This window comes from Prinia subflava, chromosome 2, assembly GCF_021018805.1.
Source record: "Prinia subflava isolate CZ2003 ecotype Zambia chromosome 2, Cam_Psub_1.2, whole genome shotgun sequence".
Classification (NCBI taxonomy): Eukaryota; Metazoa; Chordata; class Aves; order Passeriformes; family Cisticolidae; genus Prinia; species Prinia subflava.
In genome coordinates, this window is record NC_086248.1 from 45,936 (window position 1) to 65,311 (window position 19,376).

Below are 19,376 nucleotides of genomic sequence, written 5' to 3' on the forward strand. Positions count from 1 at the left end.
ATGCATCTCCCAAGAACAGGGATGGGACAATGTAATATTGGCGGGGAAGGGGAGTCAGGAAAACCCAGTTTGAATATCTTTTTTCCTAGTGCTGTTTCCTGGGACTCTTTTTCCCCGCCTTCTCCTTCTGGCTGGGCTTTTCCCACCCCAGCCTGTCACAATACTTCGTGCTCAAGACCTTATTTCAGCTTTTGTCCCTCCCACACGTCCCCAGCCTTCAGCTTGAGACCTCTGGGTCCCTCCCTGACACATTGATTCTCCAATCGGTGGAGAGCCGCCGCAGTGACTGCTGGGCTGGGGTGAAGCTTGGGATCCCACAGTCACTGCTGCTCCTCTTCAGCCTTGCCGCACGCACCATGCAGCCCCCTCTCCTCCTCCTCTTCCACTTTCTCCCGATCCTCCTCCCTGGGATGGGGGCAGCCTCGGAGGGTAAGTGGGAGCCCTGGCTCACCTCACCCCTTCTCACCCCCCCGCCCTGTCAGGGGACCCCACAAGCTCTGCTCAGGGGAGCCATGGCCAGGCCACTGTGCCGTGTGGGGGGCGGATGGTTCCCAGCATCAGAGGGCCACCGCCCACTGTGCACCACCCAAACGTGCCTTGTCCCTGCCCACCCTCTCCCTTCCTGCCTCCAGCTCAGGACTTCTGCCCCTCCAGCTCCAACACAGAGCCGTGGGCACACTAGCAGAAGAAACAACAGTAGCCTCAAAACAGGCCTTGGGTGTTGAGTTTCCCTGCAAGATGTCCTCCCCCTGCAGGGAGCCCGTGGGTGCCAGGCAGATCTCAGCTCCACACGGTGCTGAGGGCCCCTTACAGCAGCCCCTCGTTCGTTAGGGAGCTGCACCTGCCAGGGTGTTTTGGGCACTGCTGCCACACAGAGTCTTACCACAATCCCGGGAGACCTTATGCTTTCAGGGCAGGCAGCATCAGACACAGAAAGGCAGGATTGATCTCTGGGTTGGGCTGGTGTTCTGGCCCTGTCAGGGTGCCCCAAGCCTGGACAAAATGCCCTTTCCTATCAACCATCCTCTGGATCCTCTGTACCATGTCCAGGTCTTTGGCAGATACAGGTCCTGACACAGGTGCTTCTCCTGGGGGGAACATCACCCCAAACTAGCAGCAAGGTGCCCCTTCATTGCTCTGCACAGTCAGACAGCAGCCCTAGCCGGGAGGGAGGCATGGAAGGGAGGGGATAAAGTGCCTAAAATCTCCTGCAGCAGATCACCACTTTGTTGAAAGTAAAACAGAGAAGGAGAAAGAGCAGTGAAGTCAGAGGAAGTTCAGACAGGAAATCAACCCCTAAGCAGGATGAAGAGCATATAATCATAGAAGCACAGAGTGATTTGGGGTGATAAAGACCTTTAAAGGTCATTCAGTCCAACCCCTCTGCCATGGGCAGGGACACCCTCCCTGCTCACAGCCCCAAACAACCTGGCCTTGAATATTTCCAAAGACAGGGCATCCACCATACATCTGGGTAACATATGCTAGTCTCTCACTACCCCTCACATAAAAAATTTATTTCTTATTATCTAGTCCAAATCCCGCTCCCCCTCCAGCACCTCCACTTCCCATTTCCCCTTTAGCACCTCCAGTCATCCCCTTCCTGCACCCTTTCCTGTCTCCTAGCAGAGCCACAGGTTATCCAGTACCTTGTGACCAGCTTTTTTGCCAACATCAGCTCTGCTCAGGTGTCATGTGTGGTACTCGCTGGGGACATACCCATCTTAACACTGGATCCAGCCGACTGGAGCATCCACTTCCACTGGCCCTGGGTCAGCCAGGCTGCAGCTGAAGGCGACGGGGAAAAGATAATGTCCACGTACAAAATCTTTCTGCGCAATATGATCCGATTTGTGCACGACACAGTTCAGCAGACAGAACAACACTGTGAGTACAGGAATGAGCCCTGCCAGGGCCCTAGTCCTTCTCCCCAGGTTCTGGCTGTGGCCTCCTCCCCAGCAGGATGGTGCCTGGGGGAGGGTCTCACAGGGTGCATCAGCTTCTGAAACACTGCAGCTGCTGGGGGATATGACTAGCAGGAGTGGGTAGGGCAGCAGACCAAAAATACCCCTCGGGGCTTCTGCCATCTGGGTGAAGGAACCCCTCTGTGTGTCAGAGAGCTGCCACCGAATTTACTAGAACTGCAGGACTGACACAGCAAAGATCATGGAAGAGAAAATTTGGGGCAAATATTTTGGGGGACAGAATTCTTTTAAAGCAAGCACTGCACACCAGTATCCACTCCATTCTTCCAGGGGGCCTGAGGGCTTGCAGGGTGTCTGGGGTCTCCTGAAGCATGGCTTTATCCCCTGCTTCCCATTGCACCCTGCTTTCCACTGCATCCCCGTGGCCCTCAAACACATCCCACCTCATGCCACCCACGTCCACACACTCATGGGACCTCTCCACTGGCTTTGCCCTTGACAGACCCATTGGTGGTCCAGCTCCGTGCAGGCTGCGTGCTGTACCCCAACACAACCAGCCAGGGCTTCATGAACGTCAGCTGGTGTGGCAGAGACCTCGCAGCTTTTGAGGTAGATAAACAGCGCTGGGAGGCCCGGCAGCCATCCCAGGTGGCAGAGCTGGTCAGCAAGAGCCTCAACAAGCAGAGGTCTGTCATAGTGCTCCTGGAGTACCTTCTCTCCTTCTGGATATGCCAGAGCAACTTCCTCACCCTGAAGAGGTATGGGAGGGATATTCTGGAGAGACAAGGTGAGACCACCCTGACCCTGCAACAGCCACCCCCACACCGGGGCCCAGCCGTGCCCCACCGGGGCTTGCCCCACCCCTCTGCTCTCATTCCCCAGAGCTGCCTGTGGCCACGGTCTTCGCCCGCACCCCCAGCCTAGGCCAGCTGCTGCTCGTTTGCCACGTCACTGGCTTCTACCCGCGTCCCATCAGTGTGGCCTGGCTGCGGGATGGCCAGGAGGTGCCTCCGGGGCCGGCGCTCAACACCAGCCCCATCCTGCCCAACGCTGACCTCACCTACCAGCTCCGCAGCGTCCTGGCCGTGGCCCCCCGGGACGGGCACAGCTACGTCTGCCGTGTGCGCCACCACAGCCTGGGCACCCGCAGCCTCCTCATCCCATGGGGTAGGTGCCACCCTCGGGGAGGGGGTGCAGGCTGCAGACAGCAGCCTCTGGCCCTGTGAGGGGCCGCTCCTGACTGGCGCTGCCACCTTCACGCACTCGCTGTCTTCCCTCTCTGTCCCAGAAAACAGCAGTGCACCTCCAACCATCACCATCACCATTGTGATGCTGCTTCTCGTGGCCACAGGCTCTGCTGGGGCATTTTGGTGGTGGAAGCACAGGTGAGCTCTCCCTCCCATCACCTGCTGTAAGATTTATGGGCATGTAGGTTGGTCCAGGGGTTGCAGCAGCAGCTGTCAGAAGTCAGGGGTGAACTCCCTGACTGTCATCACAACTCCCACATACCCTTTGCAGGAAGGGTAATGAGGCTGCATGGGAGACCCAAGAATGCATCATTTGAGGCCTGGTTGCCCACACAGCAACAACTGCTTGCTCTCCTGTGGAGTCCCTGAAACCCCTTGGGGCAATTCGCAGTCTTGCCTTGGAAGGATGGACCATGGAGTCTTCCCTGCCTATGCTGAAAGGAATTCCTTCCCCATGGTGCTCTGCAGTGTTGTCTCTTCTCCCCATGCCCCTGGTTCTCGTGGTTTCTCCTTTCCCTGCTTCCCTATTGGTGGTGGTATCACCAGTGTCTGGCCCCATCCCCTCTACAGGTCACTGACCCCTGCCCTGCTCTTTGTACCACCCCCGTGCCCTTAGACCATTGGTTCCTGACCCCTGTTTAGGCCTGTGCACAGCACCTGGCTGGGTCTTTTTGTCCCTGATCCCTCTGGTGTGCTGGAATAAACCTCACTGGAATTTATCATACAAAAAGGCCCTTCTTTCCTCTCCTTGCTGAGCCTAGGCGTGGCATGTGTGAGCTTGGCTGCTTTACCTGAATCCTGCCCAAGCAGCTTTTCCACAGGAGATGCTTATGGGGATATAGAGAGCAGCTCCACCATCTAAAAAGCACACTGCTGCAGACCTTTGTCTTGGCTCCAGCTCTGCAACAATGCAGCTCCCCCCTACCATCTCTAAGCCCACCCCAGAGTCCATATCCCAACCCCACAGTCCCTATCCCTGCTCCACAGTCCCCATGCCAGCCCTTCCATCATTTCACCATGCATCTCAGTCCCTTTCTCTGCTCTACAGGTTCTTTCCATTTGCACTCACTATCCCAGCCCCCAGTGATTTCAGCTCCAGCCCTTCAGAGGCTGTCACAGACCCAGGAAATATCCCAGCACTGCCGGGATTTCAGACACAATCTTACAGCAATCTCTTTCCAGTCACAATACCCAGTGCAAACATCAATATCACAGGCCTACAGTAATTTCAGCACACGAATCCTACAGTGTCTGCATCTGCCCTACAGGTTCTATGCCATTTGCAGTCCCCACCTCACCGCTCCAGTGATTTCAGGTCGAGACCTAGAGTGCCCTTCTCAGCCCCAGTGATTTCAGCTCTTGACCCACAAGCTTTATTTCACTGCCAGCTCAGTTTTTCCAGCTCCAGATCCTCTTTTCTCCCAGTCGGCCAGGTGTAGCTGCTCCAGGCTGAGACAACAGGGTTTTTTTTTCGGCTCCAGTTGTGAGGATTCAGCTCCAGCTCTAGAAACACCATTCCACCCCCATCCCAGAAATCTTTATTCCATTTTTAGCCCCTCAGTTTGTGTCCCATTCCATGGCCATTTACCAATTCTACAGTCACTATGCCCTTTGAACAGTGATTGCAATTGCAGCACTGCAGTTCCCATTCCGGCCCCAGTGATTTCAGCTTTGGTCCCACAAGCTTTATTTCACTGCCAGCTCTTCTGTTTCACTTCTGTTTCCAGATCTTCCCAGCAGCGGCATATAATGCTGCTTTTGGTTCTCAGGGTATGATTTTTGTTTTAGCTCTAGCTCTGTGTTGTTTCAGCTCAGCTCTTGAGCCCATATTCCAGCCCCAACCTGATCGTCCTTACTGTAGCAACAGCTCTCCCGTCCCTATCCCAGCCCTTACAGTGATTTCAGCTGCAGCCACTGTTCACGTCCCAGCTCCCTATTGCCTATCCCAGCCCCACAGGGGTTTCACCCCAAATCCTACCATCTCTGTGTCTTCTCCAGCTCTGCTGCCTCAGCTCCAGCTCCTCAGCTTCCCACTGCCTGCAGCTAAAAGCTGCTACTGCTTCTCTACTGCTGCACCCGGGGCTGTTGATTAGGCCACAAGTCAGTTATTGTCATCACTTCCATGTCTTTAAGAGGTGTACCACCCACCCTACTGGGTTCCCAACTTGGTAGAAATTCAAGCCTGAGGCCCAACATCTATCTTCCCCCTCCACCAGGGTCTCAGGCCAGCACTTGCCCAAAGGCCCCCTCACCTCCCCCAGGCAGCACCAGGGGCTGGGAAGAGCCACTGGGCCCCTGCTCCCCCATCCCAAAAGGTGCCTGTGGGTTGGTTCTCAGGCCCTGGAGCCCTCCAAGCCCCCACTCCCTCAGCCTCTGCTTGGTACCACAGGGCAGGGGCTGGCGACCCCCCCAGGCATCGTCTGCAGGCCCTGAGCTGCAGCTCCATCCCCTTCTCCCATGGCATTTAGCCATCTCCAGCCCCAGCACTTCCATTGCTCCACATTGGTTTGGGCCTGACTCTAGTGCCAAGGTCCTTATTCCACACCCTGGGGCTTTATGTCTCCACTGGCCTCAAACGGGTGTTTCAGCCCTAGCCCTACAACCTTTACTGGATTAACATCAGATATCTAGCAAAAGAAAACGAAACCAAAATAATGTAATAAACCCAGCAAAAATAATGAAGAGATGTAATAAAGAAGAAAATCATAGTTATTTCTAATAAAAGCCAAATAAAATACTAAAACTTCAAAAACCGCAGCTTCAGTCGCGATATTTTAAACGTTACTTTAAATCCATAAAACACAGAAGCGCTTCTCCCCGGCCGCCGGTAGCAGCAGCCGTTCCCCCTGCGCCGCCCCAGGCCCCGCACCAGCCTCCGGCCGCCCGAGTCGCTCAGGGTGCGGCGGAAATAAACGGGCACGGCCGGCACCGCTGCCCCAGGACACCGCCGGCCCTCTGGCGCAGGCAGACGCGGGAGTCGCGTCCGTGCTCACCGGGACTCTCCCGATCTGCAGCAGCGGCGCTCCTCAGACCGCGCACCACCAGCAGCCTCCCTCAACTCCGCCGCTAAACTAACGGCTGCACCCCTCAGGGTACGCTATTTATAGCCAGGGCCGGACCAGCCCAGCCAATCACAACCTGAGGCAGCGCCGGCCCGGCCAATCCGAGCCCGCCCGTTCCCGCCGCCCTCGGCTCCGCGACCCCCCGCTGTCCCCTCAATCCGCGCGCCCCCGATTCCGTCCCTCACTCAAAACTCAAATTACACTTAATAAATAATACCAAGAATAAAACACTAAATACCACCAAAGAATGAAATATTGAATAAAAACCACATATAAATACCACTACTTATTAAATAGCACTGGCACTATCTATATTTAACTGTATCTATATATAAACACAAATATATAATTAATTAAAACAACTGATTTTGGAACCTTTTGTGGAATTGTCTGAGTAGCTCTTACTTCTTACATTTTCAGTCTGTTCATGGCAGGTCCAGCCTGTCCTTCAACTTAGTGCCACTCTGAGCCCTCAGTCTGCAGGGAACTGAACATTTTGGGAAGTTCTTACAGCTCTATTTAATGTTTTAAGGGTTATGATGATTTTCTGGAAGCAGACTGTCTGTCCAGACCTGTTTCCTTCCCTCTCCCTGTCAGACTGTACCTGCAGCAAGGCCGAGGTGAAACCAGAATCTGTAAAATCTGACTCTGTCTTCCCAGGGCTGGAGCTGTTTGCTATCAATGCTGACGGCGTGTGAGGTGCTACAGACTCAAAACTCGCTCCTTTCCCCCTCAATCCCAATTCACTGTGTCCATAAGAAGCTCCTTTCTTTATGGCACCTTAGGGATACTCGCCAAGGCAGGAAGGTTCCAAGAGGAACCTGTTGTGTGTCAGCACAGGAACTGTCAGGACAGGGCGAGCACAGCTGGGGGTACTGGGAAGGGATCTCCCTTTGGGCTGTAGGCACGGGTTAGGTCAGCGTGGTTCCTTGCCAACATTCCCACAGGACTGTACACTTCATGTTGTCTAGAATTCCACCATGGATAAGGTGCCGTGCAATCGTGGTGGCCACAGTTCAGAACTAAGTAAATTCGAAGTACAGTTGAAGGGCTTATCCACTAAGTAGTGATTTATAAATTAAACCAGTGGTATTCCATACGGACGACCTGGGACTGGTGCTAGCAGACCCTGTGCCAGATTTCCACTCAAAGACCTATCCAGTGAGGATGATGAGGATCCAACACTTTCCATGGAGGAAAAAACCCCAAAGACTCCAGGGTCCAGACTGCTAAACTGCAAGTGAACCTGACCTGTGCCTGTGGTGCTTACCAGGAAAATAAATATTAGCCAGTCTCCAAGCACTTGTCTGTATTCCAGGCAGGCACCCATCTAGGGAAATGCCTTTGCTTTAAGTAACCGATGTGGGATCTGACCGTGGTCAAAGAAGAGATTTTCAGGCTTCAGGCACTAGCTTGAGCCTGTGGGAAAGTCAAGCACATGGCTTTCTCACCTTGGTCTGGGAAACCGTAAGGAGGAATCCAAACAATCCTTGGAAGGTGAAAAACTGTTAGCAGGTGGTGTTTTTCTAATTTGTTTACTGGCAAAGATGTTTACAGAAGGGTGTAAATGACCAGTCATATTCATTATTCTGAAGTGCTGTATAAAAAGAGAGTGTTTCTAATAAACCTTTGCTATATGCCCTCTGAAGAAGATTGGAGTTTTGTGTCATCATCCTGCCACTGTCCCTCATCAGACAACAACAAACCTAGGGATATTTGCAGCCAGTATATAACCATGTGTATTTCTGTTCTCAGCCAAATCAAGCTAGAGTCTATTTATTACTTTCCCTCCTGGGAACTTTCTTTACTCAGGATTTTCCCGGGAGGCATCTGTACCATGTCTGTATAATGTAATTTAAGATGCATCTGCTGTGCATCCATATAATATAGATGGGCTGCAAGCACAGGGAAAAAAGTCTTACTGTAGAACAGTGCGTAAAATGAAATCTCCTATTATCACACATTCATTAGTACATAAAACATATTTAATGAAAACCAAACCATCAAACAGTAAGTAGATTGATAAAGTTCAACACAGCATCACTTGTGCCCTGGCTGCAGCAGACACCTGACTGCCCAGGGGAATGGAACGTGTGTCTCGGGACCAGTCAGTGCTGTAGATACTTTTGCTGTCAGAGCTCAAAACAAGCTCTCAACAGAGAGATCTGAAGAACCTGGAGGAAAAGAAACTGCTATCTGATTCCTTCAGGAAGCCACAGTGGCAGATGGTGAAACGTGCAGTCAGTTGGCTACAAGATCTTTAACTCACATGACCATCAGTTACTGCAGGAAGAGAAATAAAAATCAGAGGAAGCAGTTCACAAATAAAAGTCTGTTCCTTCCAAATCTTCTGTTTGTGAAGGCCTCATTCATTTGGGTTGCTGTTTCTCTGGCATTTCATCCGCATGTCTTGCATGAAGTTTCTGAAGGCTGGTTCTTCATGACTCTCCTCAGTCACTGGGGGAAGAGATGACAGTTCAGCACTAATCTACTTTTTTTACTGACAAAAGACAGAGTCAGGACAGTCAGAACAACATAAATGTCTGTTGGACCTTCAACTACATTACAGGGCAAAGGAAGTAAGTGATCCTAAACATCGATGGAACAAGAAAAGAATGAAGATTAAGTCTGTGAGCTATGGAAGAGAAAAATCACCCTTTAACAACTTAAAAGACTGCTCCAAGACCATAGTCACAGCAAAAGCAAAGAGAGCCAGAGGCAGAAACTGTAAGGTCAAAAAGATGATAAAACATCTGTGCAGCAATCAGAGGTCACTGCGTGCCTCAAGCCTAACACACGTTCTCTGGTTTATGTGTTATACATCTATTAATCACTTAAATATAAAATTTACAATTGAACTCTCACAAAGATTGGAGAGTGATAGCTCTGGACCAAACATTGCAGCTGGGCTTTGGTATGGCATGGTATCACATGTATTTAGGTGACTGAATGTTTTCTCATCTTCTAGGCTCTCTTTACAGTAATCCAGGTCATGAAATACAGAGGAGATTTCCTGACTCCATGGGCAGCTTCCAGGCCTCATTCCCTTACCTTCATGGTCAATGTCGTCAGTATCACTCTCTCTCTCTTCTTCCTCTTCATCGAGATTTCCTCGTGTTAGGATTAACTCAGAGGGACCCATTGCAGAAGCATCATCAGGCCCTTGAAGGGAAAAGAAATGTTTGTACACAAACCAGCTTGCTAAAGGTAAGGTATTGGTAACACTGACAACTTTTATCTGCACATAAACACAACAATTAACACCTGCTCTGAAAGGAAAGAAAACCGCTTGCAGATCCCAAAGACAGAGGACAAGATTTCACCAGCACATACCTCAGCAAGGAACAGTGCAGCCAATAGCACAGCTTTTCCATATTCTAATCTCTTTCACCTTTTCTAGAGCACTTCATTACTTTTAGTATGTCTGCTGCTTTAGCTACACAGCAGGATTCCTTCCCCGCCAGTGACTGACACAGGAAGAGCTGACTGTGGCCAATCCCACAGGAACTAAAGCCCCATTCCTCTAACATGGAGATGCTTTCACACTTTTGCTGTGGGAACAGAGAAGCAGGTCTGGATGCAAACCCTTCAGAAAACTTCTGCAGTGAACCTAATCTTTCTGGTGAGGTACCTGCCAGTGTGCTGCCCTGCCCGCACACACTGCCCATGTCCTTCCACAAGTGTTCCAGCTGCTCCCTCTTTTGTTTCTCTTGAGCTTCCTCCTGCAGATAAAGAGTTACATGTGGATTCTGAGAATATTTAAATCATTAGAACAGTAACCTCACTCAAAGCCAGCAGTCTGTCCCCCAGCCAGAGTGCAAGTCACTAAGCAGATCTTACATTATAGCTAACTTCTGACCAAACATGGACAGCAACCTCCAGTATGGTGGAATTCAAGAACATTTTCAGAAGCATCAGGAAGCCAAACTCAGTGCAGCCGTGCCTGCAGAGAACTGTCCTTTGGACAGCCAGGACTTAAGATCAGCAGAGCTACTAATTTGGCACTGCAAATCAGTCTCTGTTACTGTCTAAGTCAAAGCAGTACACTCCACTGGTACAGGAAGATACAATGATAGCCTCAACAAACTACTCAAGAGTTTATTTTCAAGACCTCTCTATCCTTCTGAATGGAAGACACAAAACCTCCCAATCATTTTCTCACAATTAGCTCAAATACTAGCACTAAAGCAGCAAACAACATGTGGTTTATAAAACATCTTTATTCTTGTAAAGATATGCTCCACCACATCTAGGAAAAAAAAGGCAGATAGCAGACTTCTTCAGGACAGGAGTTTTCCCACACTGAGTATGACTAATAAATGAAATGTTAGACCCTCTCAACATAAAGGCAACTGTGTGCATAAAAATGCCCTCAAGATAAACTCTCTGGGTGTACAATAGCTGAAAACACTTACCAGTGTTTTTCTCAGGCGCTCGTATTCTGGACGATACTCTCTGAAAAGACAGGGAGCAAAGTCTGGATCAACACATGACTTATATTAAGTAAGGATCATCTCAGAGGCTGCCTTCTACCCCCAAAAAGAGTTTTATCTAGGCTTTCATGTTTGACAGACATTTCAGAAGGACTAACAGTACATTTTACCCAAATTTGGATGCTGAAACCAACGGATACAAAATAAGTGAACATACTTCATTGAAATAGTAAGAGTTCAAACCTTGATCACTGTATGGAATTAGAGAAAAAATATTACTTCACATAGTTGATGGCACAGATAGCTTTTGCTTTCTTACTGAACAGTGAACACAAAAATTCACTCTGAATAGTTCCTTTACACTGCCACTTCTTATGCTGATGCTTAAAGTTTATTAGAAACTCTAAACTACCTTGGCTAAGGGTAGTGTAGAGTCTTTCAAGTCAAAGGAGCTACAAATCAATACCTTCAGGAAGTGTTCACTGGGTTAACTATCCCCTTACCTCTCATATTCATCTACAGCTTTAGAAAGCTGGGTAAAAAACTCATCCAGTCCTGTGCCGAGCACTGCAGAAACACCAACCACCTGCAAAAGAAACCACACATCAGAACTGGAGAATAACTGAACCAGTTTCCAACAAAAAACTAAAAAGCAACAAATAATTACTAGTCTAAACTTAACAATAGCCATTTAATCAGCACAGTGACTGCAGGAATGTGCAGTAACACTTCTGCTTCTATCCATCCTGCTTTCAAACTCTTTCTCCACTTGCTCTTCAAGTTTGTTACCTCTGTTTTTCGGTTGTTGCTGGTTTTCTATTTGGTGAGTTTTTGCAGTATTTTGGGGGGTGTTTCTTTGGGGAAGGGGGTCAGGGTTTTTTAACAAGTTGGGCATTTCAACAGAAAGTCACGTCCTTCTGTTGCTCACTTGTTTACTGTTAATAATCCAAGCAACATCTCGGGTTATAAGTAGTTAGTATGTATCAGTGGACTTGAATTAGGTAGCAAAATAGACAACTGACCTCCTGGCTCTGAAATTACATCTAACACTTTGTGTTTAGCCACATCACATTTTATAAAGTCCACAGTCCAACCCCAGAACAGCAAGAGGTGGAGAATTTAATCAGTTACGATGGCAATACATTCAACATGCATATCTCCTTCCTAATTTGAACTTGTCTATCATTACACTTCTGGCCATTTGTTCTGCCTGCATTAATCAATCACCTAAAAATACATTTCATTAGGACTATTACTAGTCAGAATCAATCATCTTCTAACAAAAATTCTTTTTTTGAAAACCAAGACAGTCTCAACTACTCACTTTCAAATGGAACATTTTTTGCAATACAGCCTTGCACTTGATCATTAATACAGCAAACATGAGACAGCTCTCCAAAGGATTGTAAGTATTAATATATGCTGACATATGTTAATATTTATACTTTCCCTGCATTTAAGTACAAGCTGCAGTCTATGCTATAATCATCATATGATCTGCTCTCCAGTTCAGCATTCTGACATGCAGAGAAATATGACCTAATTAACAAATAAGGAACAGGAAATACTTTAATTCTGTATATGGCACCACTACAATCCCTTCTAAAATTCTGTATATTGTTCCACATAAAACACTTAGAATATTTTTGTTCTGGCTACATTATCATTATCTATCTGAATGGAATCACTTATTTTTGTTGTCTTTATTTTAATACCCATAAAGCCAAGAAGGCTTGCTTTTTCTTCAGTAAAAGCTGATGACAAACACAATTAGCTGAAACCTTTAGCACAAACTATGGGAATAGTAACAGCCTCCAATGCATAGGGTTTCATGAGGAACTGGATTACTTTGTCCTCTCAAAACCTGGTTGAGACAAAACCCCCAACTTCTTCTTGCCCAAGCAAATATGGGGGAGGGCAGGGAGGAGAGGGTGTTTGCTTGGGTTTGAGATTCTTTCTGTTCTTCCTGTGTACTAAACTGCACAACTCTACTAAACACTTTCTGAACAAGCAAAATTACCTCAGACAGGAAATGCTGCAGCAAAGAATGCTGCCTCTTACCAGCCTATCTTAGCTTTCTTCTCATGATTAATCACAATTCAGTAATAAAGTATTCAAGGCTGCCACTCAGCATGAAAAGTTACTGAAGTTACTGTGTTCAAATTCGCAAATCCTCAACATGGCTCATCAACAGATCACAGTTCAAAAGGGCAGTGCAAAGATCCCTTACAGAAAGACAGAATGGTTAGGATTGGATGATACCTCTGGAGAGTCCAACTTCTCTGCTCAAAAAGCAGAATTAAATAGAACAGGTTGCTCACAGAATTTGTCTCCAGGGATGCAGACTTCACAATTTCTCTGGACCATCTGTTCAGTGCTCAATCAGTAAAAATGAGGTAATTTTTTGCTCCTCTGTTTAAACATAGTTTCCTGCATTTCACTTTGTGTCTGTTGCCTCTTTTCCTTTCCCTGAGCACCAGAGAATAGAGTCTGCCTTTTGCCCTCCTTACACTCTACTCCCGCCCTACATCAAAAACATTCTTGAGCTTTCTCTTCTCCGGGCTTTTATGAGAGGTAATAAACAAAAAGAAGATTCTTACCTTCAGTGAACTGTAAAATTCATCCAGCACTAAACTCATAGAACGAGTCAGGTTACTGACATAGGAGGTCTCTTGATTCAGGGCATCCTGGAAAGTCTCGAAGTCCTGCATCCATTCCACTGCGAAACTGTGGTCGATTATGTCAGTCTGGAGGGAGAAGGGAAAATATTCAGAAATAATAATCTTAAATGTAGATTGTCAAGTGGACAAATTAAAAAAACCCTATTATTGTGGTAAAACAAAGACACCACACCAAAAAAGCTAAGCAGAATCATGTTCCACTAGGAAATGGAAACCAGAGCTTTAACTTACTTTGTTCATAACTATGATGAAAGGTAGCTTTGTCTTGTAGAGGATACTGGGCAGGGAGACACAAAATGAAAATTTAACATTAATTTAAAACTCACTAGAATAGAAAGCAAGTTCAGCATCAGGCAGACAAAATTTGTGCAAAACCGAATACATTTGAGATCAAAAGGTAACTATTTTCCTCTGCACCAATCAGAATGTAATTTTCACCCAGGTCCTGCCTACAATCATTGAACAAACAATGCCTCCCCAAGATGTAAGCACATATCTGCGAGACAGAAAATCTCTGACACACCCAGTTGATTTTGGTTACCATTTTCTATGACTCTCAGATCCTAGTTTTTAATTCCCTTTGCATTTTGCATTTGACTCCGACCTTGTGTTCTGAGAGATTGTGAACAGAGCAATGAATTCAAATAACACAGATCTATAAAGAAAAACTATCTCAACACAAGAGCTCACACACTCATTTCATTGTATATGTGCTATCGCCTTCTGCTCAAACTAATGTCAGAAAATGCCTCATGCAATAAGACACATTTTGTACACTATTACAGTGATACAGCTCCTGACCTTGATACGAGGATTGCAAAGGTTCTTAAAAACCTTTTACCAACATTTACCATGAATTATTACAGCTCCAGCTATGCTGATCATTCCATAGGTATTTAGTTCTTGATTGAACATGAAAGAAATCAGATAAATTCATGTATGAAAAAGAATACAATAAATCAAGAACTCGTTGCAATGCTGAACTCAAAACAAATCTTGAAGAATCTCCTAAAGTATCAATAACATTAAAAAATCGAGTAAGAAACTATGTGTTTACAAGAAGGAACTTAACCTAGACTGTCTTGATACATCTTAGATAAATGGGTTTATAAGCAATAGGCAATGTTAAATCTACTGTAACCAGCATTCCTCACACCACGGTGTCATGGATTATTTATTGCTTTCAGTGGGAGTTCTGAGCCAATGACCTCCAGATGTCCACTGCCACCTAATTATTCTGTTTTTCTCAATGAGGAAATCCCTATGAGAATAACCATGCCAGTAGATTAAGTGGTATGAAACATCCAAGTGCAAAACTAACCACACTCGGGGCTGCATCAACAGCAGCATGGGCAGCAGGGTGAGGAAGGTGATTCTCCCTTTTTACTCTGTTCTCATCCCACCTGGAGCACTGCATCCAGCTCTGGAAACCACGGTACAAGAAAGACATGGACCTGTGATGTGGGCCCACAGGAGGTCATGAAACCATGAGAGGACTGGAAGGACTCTCCTGTGGAGATAGGCCAGGGAGTTGGGATTGTTCAGCCTGGACAAGGCTTAAGGGAAGCTTTACTGCAGCTTTTGAGTACACAAAAAGGTTTATAAGAAAAGATTATAAGAAAAGATGGTTTTATGCTGAAAGGGACATTTTGAAAAAAATTTCCATGACAGTGGAGAGATAGTGGAGCACAGGGAAGCTGTGGTTGCCCCGTCCCTTGAAGTGTTCAAGGCCAGGTTGGATGGGGCTTGGACCAGCCTGGTGCAGAGGAAGGTGTCCCTGCCCATGGAAGAGTGCGTGGACTTTAAAGGTCCCTTTAAACCCAAACCATTCCATGACTCCCCTTAAAAACAACTGTTAAAGAGACACAGCAATTGAAGCAGATGGGCTGCATTTACAGCTTTCCTTACCTGCAGGCATACAGCATGTTGGACATAAAAGTGATGGGGTTAGTACTGCGAGAGGTGTCCATCACATAGACAACAACCGAAGGAAAAGAGGAAGCCTGGGAACACAAAGTGAAAGTTTAATTAGAAGCTCCCTGCTCAACAGCCAGGTCATTCACACAACTTCACAGTCCAGTCATGTCAAAAGCACTCACCAAGGCCTCAGTTATGATGGTTCCTGATGCTGACCAAGTAAATACTTCAATTTGCCCTGGTGTGTCAATAATAACATACCTGGTAAGAAGTTACCCCCAAACAACAATAAGGGAAAATTAGTTAAGCACAACCTCCTCTTCTGACTAGATTATTACCAGCATACAAGGGCAAATGACATGCTCGTGCTATAAAAGATTAGAAAAGCTTCTCCCAAACACTAATGAAATTTAAGGGCATGTCTGAAAATCTCCTGTGTGAATTTTGTAACAAAGAAGCATGTACTCTCATGAGTTGAAGGCATCAATTTGACAGACAGTTAGTAGCGCAAAATCTTCAGAAAAACAATTAATTGCTGCCTATTTGAACAGTCTGTGAGAGAAAATGATAGTCTAATGGAAGACAAGAAAAGCAGGACTGTAATAAGGAGGCTTTTTTTTGATGTATCTAAAGAAAAATCTAGTTTATCCATTTTATGCCCTTTTCCACATAAAATGTACAGCAAGGCTGAAAAAATCAACTAGAAAACATTCAGAGAAGATTTTTATAATTTTGCAATTTTCCCACAATGATCCCAGGAAAGCACAATATAGTAGAATGTACTCACTTGGATGCATTTTGTCTTTTTTCAATAAACTTCATCACCTGATTGAAAAGGCAGAAGCATATTTTGTACTTAGACTCACAACAGAAAACTTTCATCTTCATTTCATAGCAAAAACTACATTAACTTGCACAGCTGCAGGTGAGCATCAAAAAGTTAAAGTCTCTATGCTTTTCAGGGTGTGAAAATGCCCTGCTAAGGAGGGGTGAAAAATGCTCATACCCTGCATAGGTCAAAGACAGCCTTGATTCTGTGTGTGTTCTGGTACCTGGTTAAAGAAATTAGTACCTGACCAAAGGCAGTTGTTGCCTCCTTTTCTCCAAGAAATTGTCTCAATATCTGACATCAGTCCCCACCCCACAGCTGATTTAGTGCTATGATTTAGGAGGGCTGTCAATTATCAAAAAACGAGAAAATTTAAAGGGTTTCCAGAAGTGCGCTTCCCTACTTCAAAACCAGAGCATTCACATGAAAGATTTTATAGGAAATATGGTGCAACAACAGTCCTATACAAAGACTGAAGAATGTTCCCTACATGCGGCTTCTTAATTTCACTTTAAAAAAAGCTGAAAAACTGAAACCTCTCATATGAAAGCTAATGTGCTCTGACAGCATTGTAAAATACATGGTTCTGTATGGAGAATAACTCCCCAGAAATATCAGAAGGCTGACCAAACACCGTGTCCTCTGACACTGAACATACAACCCCCCGCCCCGTCTCCAGCCCAGCACCACAGGAACAGCAGGTAGAAACAACCCTGTACCTGGTCAAATCTCGTAGCAAAGAGATTGAGAGAGGTCACTATTCCGCCATTTGGACCCAGCCCATATCTGATGCTTCATTTAGGAAAGCAGATGGTTATGCAGACCCCACAGGTTGTCTTTGTCAACTCTGACAACAGATGCACACTGGTTACCTCGAGATCAAGAGCCAGCAGCCCTAACACACGATTACACTCTCTGAGTCACTCAGTGGAGTAACAAATCCTCTCTTACCCAAACACGTGTGACTGACAGAAAAAGGAGGGGCTATGTGGCTTCTCCTTGCCATTTCGGCTTTAACAGCACAAGAACCAGCATTGACCCATAACATATTGTCTTCTCTACCACTACTCTCAATATCCAAACATGAGGGCAAACATCCTCCTCAGGCCCTTATTAACAAGGCACAGAAACTCCAGTAATGGCTAACAGGTGCAGTGAAGCAAATAATGTACTAACATATTAATTTGAAACTTATATTTAGGATGTTTTGCTGGTAACCCCAAATCAGACAACAGCCAAAATCAAGAATCCTATCCCCCACCACCTTTATTCTTGTCTAAAATATTAAATTCAAGAGGCATACTTGCAAGTCAAAACCAAAGGCTGCGTATCGCCTCCATCTGCACCAGATATTACCTAAGAGACCAAGGATCTCTGCAGCCCTGTGGGAGTGCAGCCCCTTTAGAGTGATGTTACTGCACTCCAGTCACCAACCCTGTAAGCAAGAGCAAACACCCCGATGTCTCTGACATTCGGAGACAACAGCGCCTTGATCACGGTCAAATGGAGAGAGTTTTCTCCACCTACTACAGGCAAGTAAGAATTTCCGTATGTATAACAAATAAAATCAGACTAATTAGAACATGGTGAAAAGGCCGCTGGCTTCCACAAAAAAAAAAAAAAAAACAACAACAGCAAACCAACAGAAGATACAATTTCTTTGAAAGAACAACTGAAAAAATAAGAAAAAAATCTATGTGGGCAGAGTCTCTACTCCTTGTTAAAAAAACCTGTTAGGCAGACTCATTTTAGCACAGGAGAAAATTATCTAAGAAGTACTAAATCTTGTAGAACACACATTCCTAATATTACATGCAAGAAGTACAGAGTCAAAACCTCTTGATCTTCATGCAACATTCTGCATGACTGCAAGCCCCCCCACCTCCTGCCCCTTCACCCCAGTGTGCAAGCGACAGATTATTTTCAAAAACTTGAAATTTCAAGTATTATTTATACAAGAAAAGGATACTGTTTCATGACTTCTTTGTACTTCACGGTGTCCCTGATATCTAGGGGGGAAAGACAAATAAGCAATTTTCGAAACCCCAGCTGGTGACCACCAGCTAATAAAGCATATACACCTACCTGTAGGTAGCATACATACCTATAATAAAGCATACACACCTACCTGTAGGTAGCATACATACCTATAATAAAGCATACACACCTACAATAAAGCATACACACCTACCTACCTGTCTGTATTACCAGAGACCCAGCATTGGAACAGGAACTGCAGTCATTTTCTGACAGCAGTGAAAATACTTGTGTACCCACACGGTGTTTCTTATCCTTTGGAGAGGCTGGCTGGCACACTTCACAGAGTGTAACAGGATTGCCACAAAACCAGGGACTGGAAGGCTCCTTGGAACAGCTAAACATAAGACCTGTTCTACTGCTAAAATGTTTTCTCTAAACTTCCTGTCTTTGAAAGTGCTTTATAGCTCTTTGTTGATAGCATATGTGTATATAGGGAACCAGATCAAATCTGCTAATCCTTTCATTACTGACCAAAAAAAAGCCTCCAGAACCCAAACACCTCCAATCACACCAGATGATATAAAAAATGTACAAACGCATTGGAAGAATGGCTTTGGTTCTAAAAGTACCCACATTAACGACTGTTTGGAGAAAAGAGCTACAATTTTAAAAAAATCCAAGTCCTTCCTTTATTCGGACTTGGACTCTCTTAAGGGAATACAAGCAGCTCAGCTCGCATTCCCTCACGTATTCGCCTCCGCGGCTCATGTGAAAGGCGCTCTCCGCGAACCGGTCCCGACTCCGCTTAAGGCCCTGGTAGCCGCTCTCCCCTGGCGGACCCAGGCCGCTGCTCCGGCCCGGGCCCCGTCCCGCGGCGCGGCGCTCACCGATGTTGGCGGGGAAGGGCAGGCTGTGCACGGCAGGGTCCAGGTTGATCACGTACGGGGGGCAGCGCTGTCCGTGCAGGTGGGCGGCCAGGCGCTGCGGAGACACGCGCGGCGTCAGGCCCCGCTGGGCACGGCGGCAGCCCCGGCGGCTCCCGCGGCCCCTCGCGGCCCCTCACCTGCACGAAGGTGGTTTTCCCGGAGCCGGCCATGCCCAGCACCAGCACGCACACCGGGGCCCCGGCCGCAGCTCCCGCCGCCGCCGCTGCCATCTTCCCAGCGCCCACTTGTCCTTCCGGGGCGGGGGCGGCCGCGGCCCCGACGTGACGCCCACGGACGCGGCTGTGGCCCCGCTGCCGCCCGGGACGCACGGCGGGCCCCGCGGCCTCCCGGCGCTGCACGGCCCGGCGCGGCCCCG

General features: G+C 47.0%; 2 protein-coding genes and 1 long non-coding RNA gene across 4 annotated transcripts; 1 reads left to right on the top strand and 2 right to left on the bottom strand.

Moving 5' to 3' along the window:
• Window positions 1–300: 300 nt before the first annotated feature.
• LOC134547645 (antigen-presenting glycoprotein CD1d-like) lies at window positions 301–4,110 on the top strand. Of its 2 annotated transcripts, none has more exons than XM_063391795.1 (6): window positions 301–429; window positions 1,630–1,887; window positions 2,428–2,712; window positions 2,808–3,092; window positions 3,214–3,310; window positions 3,444–4,110. In XM_063391795.1, the coding sequence occupies exons 1-6, from the start codon at window positions 357–359 to the stop codon at window positions 3,487–3,489; spliced, it is 1,044 nt and encodes a 347-aa protein (XP_063247865.1). In that variant the 5' UTR covers window positions 301–356; the 3' UTR covers window positions 3,490–4,110. The 2 variants fall into 2 exon arrangements, with proteins under 2 accessions (XP_063247865.1, XP_063247864.1); XM_063391794.1 differs by having other exon boundaries at window positions 1,627–1,887; window positions 3,444–4,106.
• A 188-nt stretch (window positions 4,111–4,298) lies between these two features.
• On the bottom strand, window positions 4,299–6,342 carry LOC134547646 (uncharacterized). Its single transcript, XR_010079532.1, has 3 exons — window positions 6,166–6,342; window positions 5,151–5,254; window positions 4,299–4,675 (listed from the first exon to the last, which is right to left on the bottom strand). It is a non-coding gene; the product is annotated as an uncharacterized LOC134547646 (long non-coding RNA).
• A 1,859-nt stretch (window positions 6,343–8,201) lies between these two features.
• Window positions 8,202–19,374, bottom strand: GPN1 (GPN-loop GTPase 1). The gene is made up of 14 exons (XM_063421758.1): window positions 19,138–19,374; window positions 18,962–19,055; window positions 18,064–18,103; window positions 16,814–16,880; window positions 16,053–16,090; window positions 15,448–15,526; window positions 15,257–15,351; window positions 13,580–13,625; window positions 13,268–13,414; window positions 11,171–11,253; window positions 10,650–10,689; window positions 9,866–9,956; window positions 9,286–9,396; window positions 8,202–8,691 (listed from the first exon to the last, which is right to left on the bottom strand). The coding sequence occupies exons 1-14, from the start codon at window positions 19,228–19,230 to the stop codon at window positions 8,600–8,602; spliced, it is 1,116 nt and encodes a 371-aa protein (XP_063277828.1). The 5' UTR covers window positions 19,231–19,374; the 3' UTR covers window positions 8,202–8,599.
• Window positions 19,375–19,376: the final 2 nt, after the last annotated feature.